The 14,956-nt window shown below is 42.8% G+C and overlaps 1 protein-coding gene across 2 annotated transcripts; it reads left to right on the top strand.

The window, feature by feature from the left end:
* Positions 1-3,527: 3,527 nt before the first annotated feature.
* On the top strand, positions 3,528-10,379 carry SERPINB3 (serpin family B member 3). Of its 2 annotated transcripts, none has more exons than XM_030292232.1 (7): positions 3,528-3,695; positions 4,242-4,298; positions 5,531-5,659; positions 6,408-6,525; positions 7,332-7,471; positions 7,967-8,122; positions 9,978-10,379. In XM_030292232.1, exons 1-7 carry the CDS (start codon positions 3,528-3,530, stop codon positions 10,377-10,379), a joined length of 1,170 nt encoding a protein of 389 aa, XP_030148092.1. The 2 variants fall into 2 exon arrangements, with proteins under 2 accessions (XP_030148092.1, XP_030148094.1); XM_030292234.1 differs by having other exon boundaries at positions 8,030-8,122.
* Positions 10,380-14,956: the final 4,577 nt, after the last annotated feature.

Genomic DNA, 14,956 nt, shown 5'->3' on the forward strand with positions numbered 1-14,956 from the left:
CTCCTATTCCTCGTGTTTGTAATTTTTCATCGTGGTTCTTTTTCTTGTCATTTACTTCTGTCTTTGGACCCACTCCTTCATCAAAACCCCAGTAGTGTTCCTCCTCCCTTACCCTCATCCAGTCTCAACTCCGGGGTCCTGTTACATAACAGTCCCACTCAGAATTCACTCCACACAGGGGGCTAGAGGAGAGCTAAGAGCAAGCAGCCATGCCCAAGGGGTCGGGCCCCCTACCTCCACCCCCTCCCTCCATCTTCTGAGCTCCTGGGACATTGTTGTAGGTGAATCTTCCTGTGAATTCATGATGTGCTGAGACACAAGACCCTGTCCTTGGCAAGTGTTAGAAAGGACTCACAAGAGTAACGAGTGCTGGAGAAGCGTGCTAGAACTCCCACACATAACCCCGTCATATTCTGGTGGGAATATAAAATGGCATAGTCTGGCAGTTCAGAATCAAACACAGAATTACCATATTGACAGTGAGTTCACTCCTTGGTCTATGCCCAAGAGATGAAAACATACGTCCATGCTGAAATTTCTACGCGAAAGGTCACGTCAGCATCATTCACGATAGCCAAAGAGTGACCAAACCCAAATGTACACTGGCACATGAATGGATTACAAACAGTGCTATTATCACACGATGGAACGTTATTTAGTCATATAAAGAAACGAAGCAGCAACACATGCTACAATATGGGTGAAGACCGCTAAGTGGAAGGAACATGAGACAAGGCCATACACCCTGCAAGTCCATCTAAATGAAAAATCCAGAATAGACAAATTCACACAGACAAGTAGGTTAGTGGCTTCCAGAGACTGTGGTAAGGGAGAACCATGGAGGGGTCTCTTAGTGGGGGTGATGAAACTCTTCTGGAAATAATTCATGGCGATCTGCACAACCTTGTCACTGTACTACAAACTAGTGAATTTTACATTTTAAAAAAGTGAGCTCATAGCATGTGAACTATAAATTCGACCCGCAGTACAAATAGCCCCCACCCTCAAGGCAGGGCAGATGTTGTGCCAGATGTCCCACGATCACCACCCTCTCCCCACCACAGCCAGGCTTCAGGGTACGGCGTATCTGGGGGAAAACACTTTCTTTCGTCTGCCTCTTTCCCCGCCCTCCCTATTCATTTCTACTAAACCCCAGCTTGAGAGAGCTGTCTGGGGGAAGGGAGGGCTGGATGCGATTTGATTCTCTCTCTGAGCCTCACGCTCAAAGGAAATCACCCTGATTTGATTCGCCACTCGCTGTTCTTGGCTGTCTCAGGACGGAGCCCTAAAGGGGCATCTGAAAGCCCAGCCTCCTCTCCTGGTGACCGTGGGACTTAGTATTTGACTGAGCCTCACCCCTTCCGATTTTGTAGGAAGACTTTATTTTCTTCTGAGAGTGCAGAAGGTTCCTTTCACTTAAACACAAGGAGATATGTCATCTCAAACCCAGAGTCTGTCTAACCTAGTCTGGGTAGCGGATACACAGGCAGGTTCCTGAGCCAGCTGATCTGCCTGGATAGCTCACCTGTGCAATTCACTACCCCTAGAAACCTGAGCCTTTATTCACCTGCTCTGTGCCTCGTTTCTGTCACCTGTGAAATGGGGCTAACAAAGAGACCTGCCTTAATAAGCTGTTAAAGGTGTCCCCACTCGATAGAAGTCAAGTTTTTAATATTAGCCCATCTATGCACGTGAGCAGCGTAAGGTTCCAGTGATAGAAGAATTAACCATGGCATTCAAAGAACACCTTTTCCTCATTTTTTCTTACCATTTTTTCTGACTATGGTGTCCTGTCCATGAATATGACACCGGTATAGTGAAGGCCAAGTGACAGATAAATGTCACGATTCTGGAGCTCAAACGATCTATTTTTGATTCATATTTATATAAAAAAATCAGAATGCTGCCACTCAAGATGGTTCCTGTTTATATCGATTGTTCTTCTCCTTGTGAGCAGGTGAACACCGCTAGGTAAACGAGCCCCACACTGATCTTCAAACACAGAGAAAATCCGGGACTGGCTGCAAGGGGGCATGGGCGGTCACAAGGAGGACAGTTCTCAAGGCACAGCCTTTAGGGGAAGGCAACAGACTCTTGTTCCCCGCCTATTGCTCGGCCACCTCGGCAGGAGAGCTTTCGACAGAACTCGAGCTATTTTCCTGGTTATACAGAATAATTCCTAAGGAAATGGACAGGCTGAACAAGCCTGTTTCAGAACAGGAGACAGAAAATGTAAACTTTTTCACTGTTTCTGTTTGATGTGGGCCTTAAAGACATCAACATCCAAGAGAAGACTTTTTAAGGGTTGTTTCCAGGTGGCTGTAGCAGGCGGGTGAGAGGAAGTTGGCATTTTAACTTTATCCTCACTGGTACTAGAAAAGACACCTACATGCATCTCCTAAGAGCCGAGGATTGCAGGGCTGCAGTATTTTCTGCTGCATGTGGAAAGGAAGTACAGTAATGGAAGAATCATGTTTTATTCTCCTGAATATTTTGAGTGGATACATGTCACGGTTAGCCTGATTAAGAAATCAAAAGTTGATTTACTTGAAATACCAACTGCAAGGAGGAGCGGAAGGTGGCAGGAGAGAGGTATATATATTCAGGATCTCCCCACTCACTGCACACAGGCTGACAGGCTCCCTGCCCACCTCTGCTTCCTCCAGGGACACAGGTAAGTGCTTCCAGCCGCTCCAGCTTAACAACTGGAATCATTTCTGAAAATAATGGCAATGACTCTTTATAGCATGCGTCTATTTCATTCCATGCGATTATATTCTACTTGCTCTGCCAGAGTACATTTGAAACACCTTCTTCATCTGATTTACCCTTTATTTATTTCTGATTATGCAATGCCCCCTGTGGAACATGGGGGGTGGGGAGAGGGTCTGGCACCCACAGAACCTTGAAGGAAAAGGCAGAGAGGTGCCTCACGGGACGCGGCTGAATGTTATTACATGAATCTGTGTGTTAGTATCTGCAATAAAGCATTTTCTACCGAGGCCTAGTCCTGCCAGTAATGAAAGAAAGAAAGAAAGAAAGAAAGAAGTTCCATTACTTTCTCACAAAAGTTTTTTTTTATGTGTACGGTAATTTTGATAGTTGTCTAATTATGAAATTTATACGTGTACATTGAAAGGGGTTAAAAAGTAAAAGGAAGAAAAACTTTAGTTGCCAAAATCCCACAATCCAAATAAAAGTCATTTCTTTTCAGAAAATTTCATTGTACCGGGGCACCTGGGTGGCTGTCTGTTAAGTGTCTGACTTAGACTCAGGTCATGATCTTGCGGTCTGTCCGTGGGTTCAAGCCGTGCATCAGGCTCTGTGCTGACAGCTCAGAGCCTGGAGACTGCTTCAGATTCTGTGTGTCTCTCTCTTTCTGCTCCTCCTCAGCTCTCTCTCTCTCAAAAATAAACATTTAAAAAAAAATTTTTAAGAAAATTCATGATAGACTAACCCTCCCTTCAGTAAAGCCATAATATGAACCTGATGCTTCTCTAGGAACTCCAGGTCACATCAAGGTCGCCATGGATTCACTCAGTGAAGCAAACACCCACTTTGCATTGGATCTGTTCCAGCAGTTCAAACTATCAAAGAAGAATGACAACATCTTCTATTCCCCTTTATCCATCACATCAGCATTAGCCATGACCTACTTAGGAGCCAGAGAAAACACTGCCCTCGAAATTGGGAAGGTAGGTGTCAGCTGCCTACACACTGACCAGCTTAGACGGATCTCTCCGTTGGCTTGGGTGCAGATGACCACAGATCCGGCTGTGCAGCACAGGAGGCTGGGCAAACATTCCCACAACTGGGTGAGCACAGAGCTGTGGGGAGCACACGCCCTCCCCTGGGCTCTGCCCCATTTGCCTCCCTGTGCCTACATTTCCTCTGGGAGCTGGGATGAACTCCCACAACTGCACAACAAGTAGAGGAGAGGCTTAAATGGAAGAGTAACGGTAGAAGTGAGGCGCTGACTGAAATCCATGGAAAACATCCTCACGTTTCCTGAACAATGAATAACAACACAGGATTCTTTGAAGTGGCTGGTGATCAATCAGCTTTGTGGTCGTTTTTCAAGGAGCAAATGCTTACACTGCAGTTTTCTCTTTTTCCTTTGCGTATTGGTTTTGGTTTGGTTTGTTTTGAGGTTTTGTTTTGTTTGTATTGGGGTTCTTTCTCTCTTTTTGACTTCCAGATCTTTTAAGTACTTTTCTTGTCCCACTTCCTGCCTCTTCCAGGTCCTTCACCTCAACAAAGCCACACACAACACGAGAGGAAGAACTACAACAGATCACGTGAGTCACAGAGCACTGGGGTCTAGAAGGAGAATCACACATCCAAGAGGGTCCCACTTTAAAACGGGAATTTCAGATAAACTGTGAAAAGTCAGCTTTTAGGAGAAATCTTAAGCAAAATAGATTGGACAGAGTTGTTTCTCATTTCATATTACATATTGATTTCTTTCGTATTTTTGTTTCCGGAGTGGAGATCACTACTGTTCTTAAAGAGCTTCAAATTCCTGCTCTGCTGTTCACCACTAGGGAACGTGAACAAGACACAACTGCTCTGAGGCACAGTGACCTCAGCCCGGAGAACTGGGAGTAATAAAAGAATCTGCCTCAGTACATACAGACAGATGTAAAACATTACGACAGTGCCTAGATTACTGGAAACCCTGACAAATTTTATGTATTGTCATCATAGAATAACAATAATTACAGTAATCATAAAACTGTTGCTAAAATAGTATCATTTTAATTAATTCATAAATGGAATTAAGAGGAATAAGCACACATCCAAGTAAATTGTGAAAAATTATTATATGAGTTATATAGTTCATAACCTGATGGTCCAAATCTCTTAGCTAGCAAGTGGAAGTTTCTGGATTCAGACAGGCCTAGGTTCAAAAATTGTCGCTGGCTCCCCATGGCTCTTTGGAAAGTTTATTTAATTCTGAGTTTCTTTTTTCATCTGAATTAGTCTAAAGACCCACAGATACCAATGTAGAGTCCTTACCCGGCACATACTGTTCCTACATGTAAGAGTACGGCTATCATGAGTGAAGGTCATGGTCAGTAGGTCTTAGAACATAATACCATCTAGGAGGGCACAGGACTTCATGTCATAACGTAACTGAAATGTACAAATCCAACATTATCACACCAGTGATGGCTGCTAAAATGCGATATGCTTCTAGTCTTTAGGGAGCTTACGTTTAGCTGGGAAGCTTAACCTAATCGTTTGTAGCAATTAGAAGGCAATCCAATGGTGGAATTGTACTGCATCTACAGTTCAAAAGTGAAAAGACTGGATTATTTAGAGCAGGAACAAAGAATTTCCTAGAAGAGACTGAATGCAAAGATTTTGAAGAATATTTAAGTAAATCCACCGAAAATCAGGGAACAACAATGAATGTCATCTGTGGGAATACCAAACTTTACCTTCGGATCTAATAGATAGACACGGGGTTAGTGTTTATATTTACGTTGACAGAGACTACAATGAGCTTACTTTTTGATATTTGAAGGTTGAAAAGTTGGGCAATGTGCACCACCAATTTCAAAAGCTTCTAACGGAATTAAAGAAACCCACTGATGCATATGAACTGAACACTGCCAACAAGTTCTATGGAGAAAACAAGTATCCATTTCTTCAAGTAAGTTTCACCTGGCCTTCACACCTTATTTGAATCCTGGGCCGTCAGTCCTTCAATGACCAAACGGGAGACAGTCAGGCAGATGAACCTGGCTGATCCACATGGGGAGCATTTACACGGGGTGCAAGATTCCCTTGCCTCAACTATACCAGATGAAGTTTCCTAGAACCTGACAATGTGCCAGTATAGAGTGTGGGTTCAGGGATTGCTTTATAACCCAAGGGAAGGCTCAGTAGCAAAGGAAGTCATGAGATGCCCCTCGTGAGCTGACACCACTCAGTTACACAGTATAAATTTTGATGGGCAATGACTAATGGGATACTGATGAGAGGGCAGGCTTGTGAGTCTCTAAGGAGAGTTGGGGAAGTACCAGGGAAGACTGAATGCCCAGAATGGAAGACTAAGGATTGACGGTACTGGTGAGGAGTCCCAGAAGCACACCATCTCCTTTGGGGCATCACGCTTTGCAGTTTGCAACCCACGGCCTCTCCTGTCCCAGCCTAGGTACAGAAGGCATTGCCCTTCGAAGACTTCATTCTTGCACCAGCCTGTGCTTCCTTTTCACGTTACCCACGTGGTAACCGTGTAAAATATGCATGGGCAGGAAAAAGTAGGTTTCTCCAGGGTTCGTCTAGATTCCTTGTACTCTATCTTGTCAAGATTGAAGATAATTAACTTGGGAATACATAGTTACTGACAAATTACTCTTAATTCTTCTTTGTGTCCTTCCTTCCTTCCCACATCAAAGGAATATATGGATAACGTCAAGAAATTTTACCTAGCCAGTGTGGAATCTGTTGATTTTCAAAATGCGGCAGAAGAAACCCGTAAGAAGATTAATTCCTGGGTGGAAAGCCAAACAAATGGTAGAGTATGGGAGCTCTCCCATTTAAAAAACAAAACAAAACACTTTTGAGTCCCTGCTGTGCATGAAACCTATTCTTGACACCCTATGGGATGCCCGTGGGGCGGGGCTTGGCTTTGAAGAGAGGATGGAGAAGGGCACTGCAGATGACCGAATGGTCCAAGTCAATGTGGAGAGTAACAAGGGGAGCCCAGGAGGTAGAACAGAAAGACGACTACAAGGAAACACGGCTGGCAATCTGTGTTTGCTCGTGGCCAGAGATGACCGGATGTCTGTGAACCTCAACACTCTGCTCAGACCCTGTCTTCGGTTCACATCCTCTGTTCTCTATTCTAGTGGAGAATAAAGAGGAAGACACCGCGGGGAGTGGTGTCTGACAGCACTTATGTTTCAGACTATAGAGCTCGTGCCATTTGTCCTAAAGAACAATCAAGCCCTATTTCCTCACAGCCGTGAGCCTAAAGTTGAAAAACAGAAAGGAAAGGAGGGAGGGAGGAGTGGAAGAACTGAGGAAGGGAAGGGGGGGTGGAGTCGCTTGCAAGAGCAGCTGACCCCAGTGTATGACTCTTCAGTGTGTGGTGACCAAAGTCCTCCAAAAACAGAAGCTGAACACCTTTCCCATGACAACGAGGGGTGTCTCTATCAGGCTGGTGCCGTGAGGAAAGCTGAACCTCGAGAACCACTGCTCACTGTCCCTAAAGTAGTGACTTGTGTGAATAATTAATGATCGCTTGTAACTTCCAGAGCATCTTCCAAACAAACCACTTGTACTTCTACGGCAGACCTCTGATGTTCTTACTTTTGCAGGAAAAATCAAGGATCTGCTTCCCGAAAACTCTCTTGAGTCTACCGTTCTGGTTCTGGTGAACGCAGTCTATTTCAAAGGACTGTGGGACAAGAAATTTGATAAAAAATATACGGTGGAGGAAAAATTTTGGCTGAACAAGGTATTATAATTGATTTATTTATTTAATGTTTATTTATTTTTGAGAGAGAGAGAGAGAGACAGAGCATGAGTTGGGGAGGGGCAGAGAGAGAGGGAGACCCAGAATCCGAAGCAGGCTCCAGACTCCGAGCTGTCAGCACAGAGCCTGACGCGGGGCTTGAACTCACAGACCGTGAGATCATGAATTGAGCCGATGTTGGACGCTTAACAGATAGAGCCACCTAGGTGCCCCTGTAATTTATTTATAATAACGTAACACAGTCATACATGGAATGTTAACTTTCAACTCCTGTCTGACAGTGTGTACAACTGCAGGTAGAAAACAGAATTTGTCATGGTTGCATTGTCCTCTTCTTTGATTTTTTTTGACTCTATTTACTTGGGGATACTTGGAGAACCCTACCATCTGTTAGAAGGAGGATGCGTATCTCAATAGCGTTATCTTCTGTTGAATAATGCCTCACTTGGCGTTTGTTTGCCACGTCAATTACCTCAGGATACAAGCAAACCCGTGCAGATGATGAAACAGTCCAGTGTCTTCAATTTCACCTCACTGGAGGACGTACAGGCCAAGATCCTGGAAATGCCATACAAAGGCAAGGATCTAAGCATGATGTTGCTGTTGCCAAATGAAGTGGACGGTCTGCAGAAGGTACAGCCTCGTATCTCTGATTCTTCCTACTATTGCCTCACTTCCCAGCAGTACAATGCTTGTGTGCGTCATTCACTGCACCAATGATCACAGTTAGCTGGTGGTGGCTGACAGAGTTCAAGTACAGAGTGGGTCATTTCTTCTCTGCCAACAGCCTAAAAAAGAATTGTTAAGGAGAATCTAGAATCCTGTGTGTTCCAAAAAGTAAATATCTTTTTTTTTTTTTAACATTTTATTTTTGAGAGAGAGACAGAGACAGAGAGAGACAGAGCACAAGTGGGGGAGAGGCAGAGAGAGAGAGGGAGACACAGAATCTGAAGCAGGCTCTAGGCTCTGAGCTGTCAGCACAGAGCCCGACATGGGGCTCAAACTCACAAACCGTGAGATCGTGACCTGAGCCAAAGTCGGACGCTTAACCAACTGAGCCACCCAGGCACCCCTCAAACGGTAACGATCTTAAATATTGCAGCGTGATATAGAAGATTATACAGAAAACCTCAACATCGCAGGTGCCATTAATATTCTGAAAAACCTACCTAGGTGCACACATTAATATTTTGCAACCATAAGAACTTCTAATATATTCCAGTCTATTCACGTGAAGACAAGGAAATAAGCACTCATATGTAGGCGACGTGACACGTGGAAATATTTGCAAGCTCACTTATAAGCAAAACGAGCAAATTAAAACAACAAAGGGTACATCTGAAATATTAAATCACAGTAGTTTTGCAGACAACGGACAAACAGATTTAGCTTTTCAATCTGGAAGTATTCTGTTGCTAGGAGCTCGAAAATCATGCAGAGTCTCATTGCTCAGAGACAAACAAACAAACAAACAAAAAACTACTATTTTCCTCTTAAAACTGTTATAATGAAGTTAATATATAAGAATACCAACAATAGTATCTGACGCATAAAAGACGATCCAAAGATGGCAGCTTGCAATGACTCCAACAGCCCGTGATGCTGCTGACATCCCAGTGACCTTGCTGCAACCAAAATAGATACTGTGCTAACGCTGGGCTTTGGAGATCCTCGGGGAAAGTAATACGTCAGTACACATGAAGAGCCACGACCCTGTGCACACTCCAGCTCAGCAATCCTCATGATCAATAACATCAGGAATCCCAGTCCTGGGATTTTAACTTAAAGTAACGAATCCAACAAGGCAAGGAGCTCAAAATATTGAAAGGTTCAGAACAAGGAACAATGGCGTATCTTCCTATCGCCAAGAGTTTAACTTAGCGACTGACACATAGTGAATGCTTAAAAATATGTGTACGTTGAATCATCAATTTAGTGTTAATAGTGTGTAACAATTTAAACTTGTTTAGAGTACTATATATCTGTATGAGAAATGTTTACAAATAGGTCAAGCAAGAAAAAGGAATATAAGTAGGACATACACTATCATCATTATTTAAATCAGGGTGTAAAAAGTTAGGTATACAAGGATAGTAACAAGACGAGTCTATTTGAAAATGAAGCATGTCATGTGGGGAGTGTAAAAAATAGATACATAGTTCATTTCTCACAAAATGATCTGATTTAATAATTCTGTTGCGCATATATGTATGCATATATATCCATGTGTATACATTTATACAATGCATATGTATTTATGTATACAGAAATACAACACAGTCATGAATATATAGTACATTTTTCAATTGTATAATATCTTTTTATGACTGTGTTATTTCTGCCTCCTCAGATAAGATGTAATAAACTGAATCTCCTGTTTTTACATTTACTGTCAAAATAAAAGGTTTCTATAATTCAATCCAATGTTAAATCATGTTTGATGTCCAATGAGAATCATGTCGGTTGTTCCTGTTTTCTACCGCTGTAGCTTGAAGACCAGCTCACCGCTGAGAAACTAGCAGAGTGGACGAGCTCACAGAATATGAGCGATAGATGGGTGGATTTATATTTACCTCGGTTCAAAGTGGAAGACGACTATGACCTCAAGGCCACGCTGCAAGCCTTGGGGATGCTGGACGCCTTCAATACACAGAGAGCCAACTTCTCAGGCATGACAGGGAGCCTGGATCTCGTGGTGTCTAAAGCCCTCCACAAGTCCTTTGTGGAGGTGACTGAAGAGGGCGCCGAGGCCGCAGCTTCTACAAACGTAAATGTTGGGTATACATCACCACCAATTTACCATTTTCGTTGTGATCACCCTTTCCTGTTCTTCATCAAGCACAATAAGACCAACTGCATTCTCTTCCTGGGCAGAGTCTCTTCCCCTTAGATACAATTAGCCTGCCACTACTTACCGAGAAATGCAGTTTTTCCAGTACATTGACTGCTAAAAATAACATATTCTCTTTCATTCTTTTGTTCCTTTCCAATCTCATAGTCATCACTGGGAACGTAACGGTTGTCTATCTATCTCCCTCTTTCTACAAACACATGTAAACCTACTTTATCTCCCCAGGATAATTCCCCTTTGGACAAAATGTTCAACACGAGGTAAAAGGATATTTTAATACTCCATCTTCTACTAAATTTGAATAATATCTATTTCAAAAACCATATCTACTATTCAAACGTACTAACCTAAATACCCACATTTATTTGAATTTAGGTGACATCTAGCACCCTTACTTGTCTAAATTTCTTTTATTTTGTGAAATAGATGATCAATAAAACATTTATTCAAATTATTTGTTGCTTTCCTCTTTTTTTCGTTTCAACAAAGTACAAGTGACCCACCACACAGAGGAAAGATAATTTAAAAATATACTATCACATTAAAAAGAAAATTCAAGGGGCGCCTGGGTGGCGCAGTCGGTTAAGCGTCCGACTTCAGCCAGGTCACGATCTCGCGGTCCGGGAGTTCGAGCCCCGCGTCGGGCTCTGGGCTGATGGCTCGGAGCCTGGAGCCTGTTTCCGATTCTGTGTCTCCCTCTCTCTCTGCCCCTCCCCCGTTCATGCTCTGTCTCTCTCTGTCCCAAAAATAAATAAACGTTGAAAAAAAAAAATTTAAAAAAAAAAAAAAAAAAAGAAAATTCAAAATAGGAGCAGAGCATGATAAGGCTGAAGGTAGTTTGGTACCAAACATGAAAGGTGCTGTAGGCCACGTTCACAACTTTCTATTTTATCCTAAAACAAATGGAAAGCCAGTACAGGTTTCATTTGTTTGTTTCCCAAAGATGAGACTGAGATCATCATATCTGCATTTTAAAATTATATCTCTGGCTATTGTGATATAAATGGATGAGAGAAAAGAACAGTGTAGATACAGTGAGATTAATCAGTAAGCCATCAGAATGTCAGAAGTGGCACTGGGGAAAACCAGATATGTAAGAATTACTTCACAAGTAAAGTGCACAGGATTCCAGCAACACATTATACATGACAGAAATGAGAGACAGAAGCCAAAAACCATGTCCAAGTTTCTGGCCTACCCAACTGGTCGCATGGAAGAAGATTTTGTTTTGGAAGGAAGAAAAGATCCTGGGTTTAGGTTTGTATCTGTCGAATTTTAACTGCTTTTTTTTTAAGTTTATTTATTTTGGGGGCGGTGCGCATGCAGGGGGGAAGGGCAAAGAGGGAGAAAGAGAATCCCGAGCAGGCTCTGCACTGTGAGTGCAGACCCAGGTACAGGGCTTGAACTGACAAACCATGAGATCATGACGTGAGCTGAAATCAAGAGTCCGACACTTCACCAACTGAGCCCCCCAGATGCCCCTTAATTATTTTTGAGACATCTCAATGGACTTGTCCAGTAAGCACTGGAATACATGAGTCCAGAAAGCCGGTGCAGGATATGATCTGAAGCTCTAAATTTGTCATGTTCAACATAAAAGTTTTTCCATATTTATTCAGGAACTCTAAAACTTGGTTAAAAAAAAAAAAAAAAAAAAAAAAAAAAAGGGCAGCTAAAGGCAAGAATGAGATCCTAGGGAGAGAACGTAATGTGATGAGAAAGGAGGGCCTAGAACTGCCTCTGAAGTACATCAATATACAAAGATCAGGTATTGACAAGTTTTAGTTTCTAGGACACAGCTTTGCTTAAAAGGACTGTGTTCATTCCAAATCCTTCTCAGTCAGTACTGAATCCCCGCTGATTTCATAAAATGTGAATTCTGGAGGATTTGAGAAAGGTCTAAATTTTCTCCAGCAGAATTCAGCAGCCCAAGAACACAGCAGAGCAAGTAAATATTTAGGCACGTAAGGGTAAGACTCGGCCACGAGAACTGAGCGACTGTGCGGCGAACAGGCTGGGAAAGGAAGACAAGGTGGCCCGCGGCTGTCTGGATGCACAGAGAGGCTCTGGGCTACCTGACAAGGCTGAAGAAAAGAAATGAGAGGCATGAGTTGGTGACAAATGTAAAAGGATCAGAAGGTTGGCCCAAGACCTGGGATCCTGAATAGTATTTTAAAAGAAAGTTTTCGGTAAGAAGTAAATTCAGAGCGTCAACAACACTCAGTCTTCTAAATTCAGTCTTCACTCATTTCTAATGATTCAATGAAGGCGAAACTGGTATAGCATTCTGGGGGTTTCGAAGACTTGATTGTTGGAATGCCTTTAGACCACAACTTTCAACTGCTTGTTATTTTATTTGGGGTTCAAAAGAAACTTTACAGAAGCACGCAAGACAAAGGCTCATAGGCATCGGAATCATATCCAGTAGAGGGCACGACTGATACCTAGTTGTGAGAACTGAAAACTTTTGCCTGCATTCTAGGCCAGTCAGAGAAGCAACCCGCGACCGCTGCCTGCACTGGGGCCCCGCGTAGGGAAATGGATGGAAAATTCAAATCTCGTGTCTTTATTTTTAAAGTAATACATTATAATTCATTGCCTAACACAGGATATATTCACTCCGTATTGATAAAGAAATGCTTCAGTGAAAAGTTATATAAGGAACGGATAGTTACGTGCTCTCGAGCTTCCGCCCCCACAGAGTACACCTCGCACCCATTACGGGGGTCCAAACTCTAATTTTAGTTCTAAAAGCTGGCCACATCAATGCTGGAGAGAATACGGAGCAAGAATGCCCATACGCTACTGGTGGGGGACACAGAAAGGTACGACCCCTTTGGAAATCAGTGTGGCCAATTCTTATAAAAAGTAAACAGGTACCTAACATATGACCTAGCAGCCCCCCCACCCCAATATTTACCTAAGAGAACTGAAAACCTGTATCCATGAAAGGACTACACCCAAATGTCCGGAGCAGCTTTATTCGCAGGGCCAAAAGCCAGAAACAACTCAAATATGCATGAGCAGGGGAATGGACAGACAATGGAATAATAGGACTCGGTGACAGACAGGAAGAAAAGTACCGACTCCTGCCGCGGGATGAACCTCCCACACGCTGTGCTGAGCAAAAGCAGCAGGATGGAGAGAACACGTAATGTGTGTTTCCACATCTACGAAGCCCAGCCTGCGGTGACCAAAAGCTGACTGGCGGTTTCCTGGGGCTGGAGCTGGGGAGGATACTGATGGTAAGAGAGTCCAAGGGAAACTTCTGGTGGGACGAACGCTCTACAAGTTGACTGGCTGGTGGTTACACAGGAGTTTATAAAAGGCACTGATGTGCACACTTACAGGGCATGCGTTTTCTTTCATGTAAATTATGACTCACTAAAGTGAGCTGAGGAGGATGAGGAAGAGAATTGCACAAAACACACATAATTACTATTGTTTCTGGAAGGACTTGGGTGGAAAAGACTTCTTAATTAAATTTGTTTTTAAGAGCAACCTCTTTCTTACCAACTCCGGGCCAATGCTCAATGTGTTCATATACATTTAACCATATTTAATGATACGCCAGTGTCCCTGTCATATGGAAGCACCATGAAACTGCAAATTAAAAAATGAAATTCTGTGATCTGTGATCTACCAAGTTGCCTTCACTGGTCATCAAGATGTTAAAAATGACCATATTTAAATTGTCATATGAGACTTGAGGGAGTTTAATGAGAAAATTCATTTCCAGATAATTTTCCGTTAAATGTCATGGGATAACATTTGGCATGTCAAGCTATTTTTATGTCAGTTTTTGACACAATTTTCACAATAGTCAAAGATGAAAGCCGAGCTTCACAAACTATTTCTGTTTATAAATGGAAGGATACATACCTCCTTCCCTTATGAGATGATATCGTCCTCTGGGGACAACCCTCAATGGACAATCCTACCGACTCCCTCAGAACAGGGAGTCTGCCCAAATTATTTATGCTGCATACCTGAAGCACACACAGGTGGTCAGTGACAATGTGACAAATTAACAAATGACTGAGTCTTTCCCCATAAGCCACTCAGGAGCCTATCATTTGTCCTATAAGAACTCATTTGTATTTCTACTATAAAAGACATAATAAACATCTGGAAAATGTGTTATCTGCCTCACTGTGTGCACTGTAGTGTAGGCCATTCGACTAACAATTATTCTGTCCCGACAGTGTGCCATGCTGAATCAGGCAGTGGGTTCCCATATATGATAGGGTGACCAAAAAATAAATAAATAAGTCAAGCGTCCCGAAGGCCAGAATATGGGAACTGGATTCAAAACACAAGCAGGCCAAAATTTGGGAAAACGTCCCAATGTTAAGTGATCAAGGCAGAGTTCAAGGTCTGGACCTAGACAAGGAGTATGAATGCAATATATTACAGGTAAGTACCTGAGACCGGTCAGAAAATAGCTGGCGGGCAATCAGAAAACTAAATATCCAAAAAACTTAAGAATCCCATAAAGAAAAGGCAAACTCGTAAATTCAGGAAGACATTTTACAATAGACAGAACAGCCCAGAACTTCCCTGAGGGTTCTCCCTCCCAAGTGGCTACGTGTGTGTGATTGCCCAGAGGACGGGGA

Source organism: Lynx canadensis, chromosome D3, assembly GCF_007474595.2.
Source record: "Lynx canadensis isolate LIC74 chromosome D3, mLynCan4.pri.v2, whole genome shotgun sequence".
In the NCBI taxonomy this organism is placed as follows: domain Eukaryota; kingdom Metazoa; phylum Chordata; class Mammalia; order Carnivora; family Felidae; genus Lynx; species Lynx canadensis.

What these genes read in the sequence shown, in the direction of transcription:
- SERPINB3 (XM_030292232.1), top strand. Translation starts at nt 3,528, where the DNA reads ATGGATTCACTCAGTGAAGCAAACACCCACTTTGCATTGGATCTGTTC. An exon ending in GAAGAACTACAACAGATCAC is followed by an intron (nt 4,299 to 5,530) that starts GTGAGTCACAGA and finishes TGATATTTGAAG; the next exon opens with GTTGAAAAGTTGGGCAATGT. An exon ending in GGTGGAAAGCCAAACAAATG is followed by an intron (nt 6,526 to 7,331) that starts GTAGAGTATGGG and finishes TTACTTTTGCAG; the next exon opens with GAAAAATCAAGGATCTGCTT.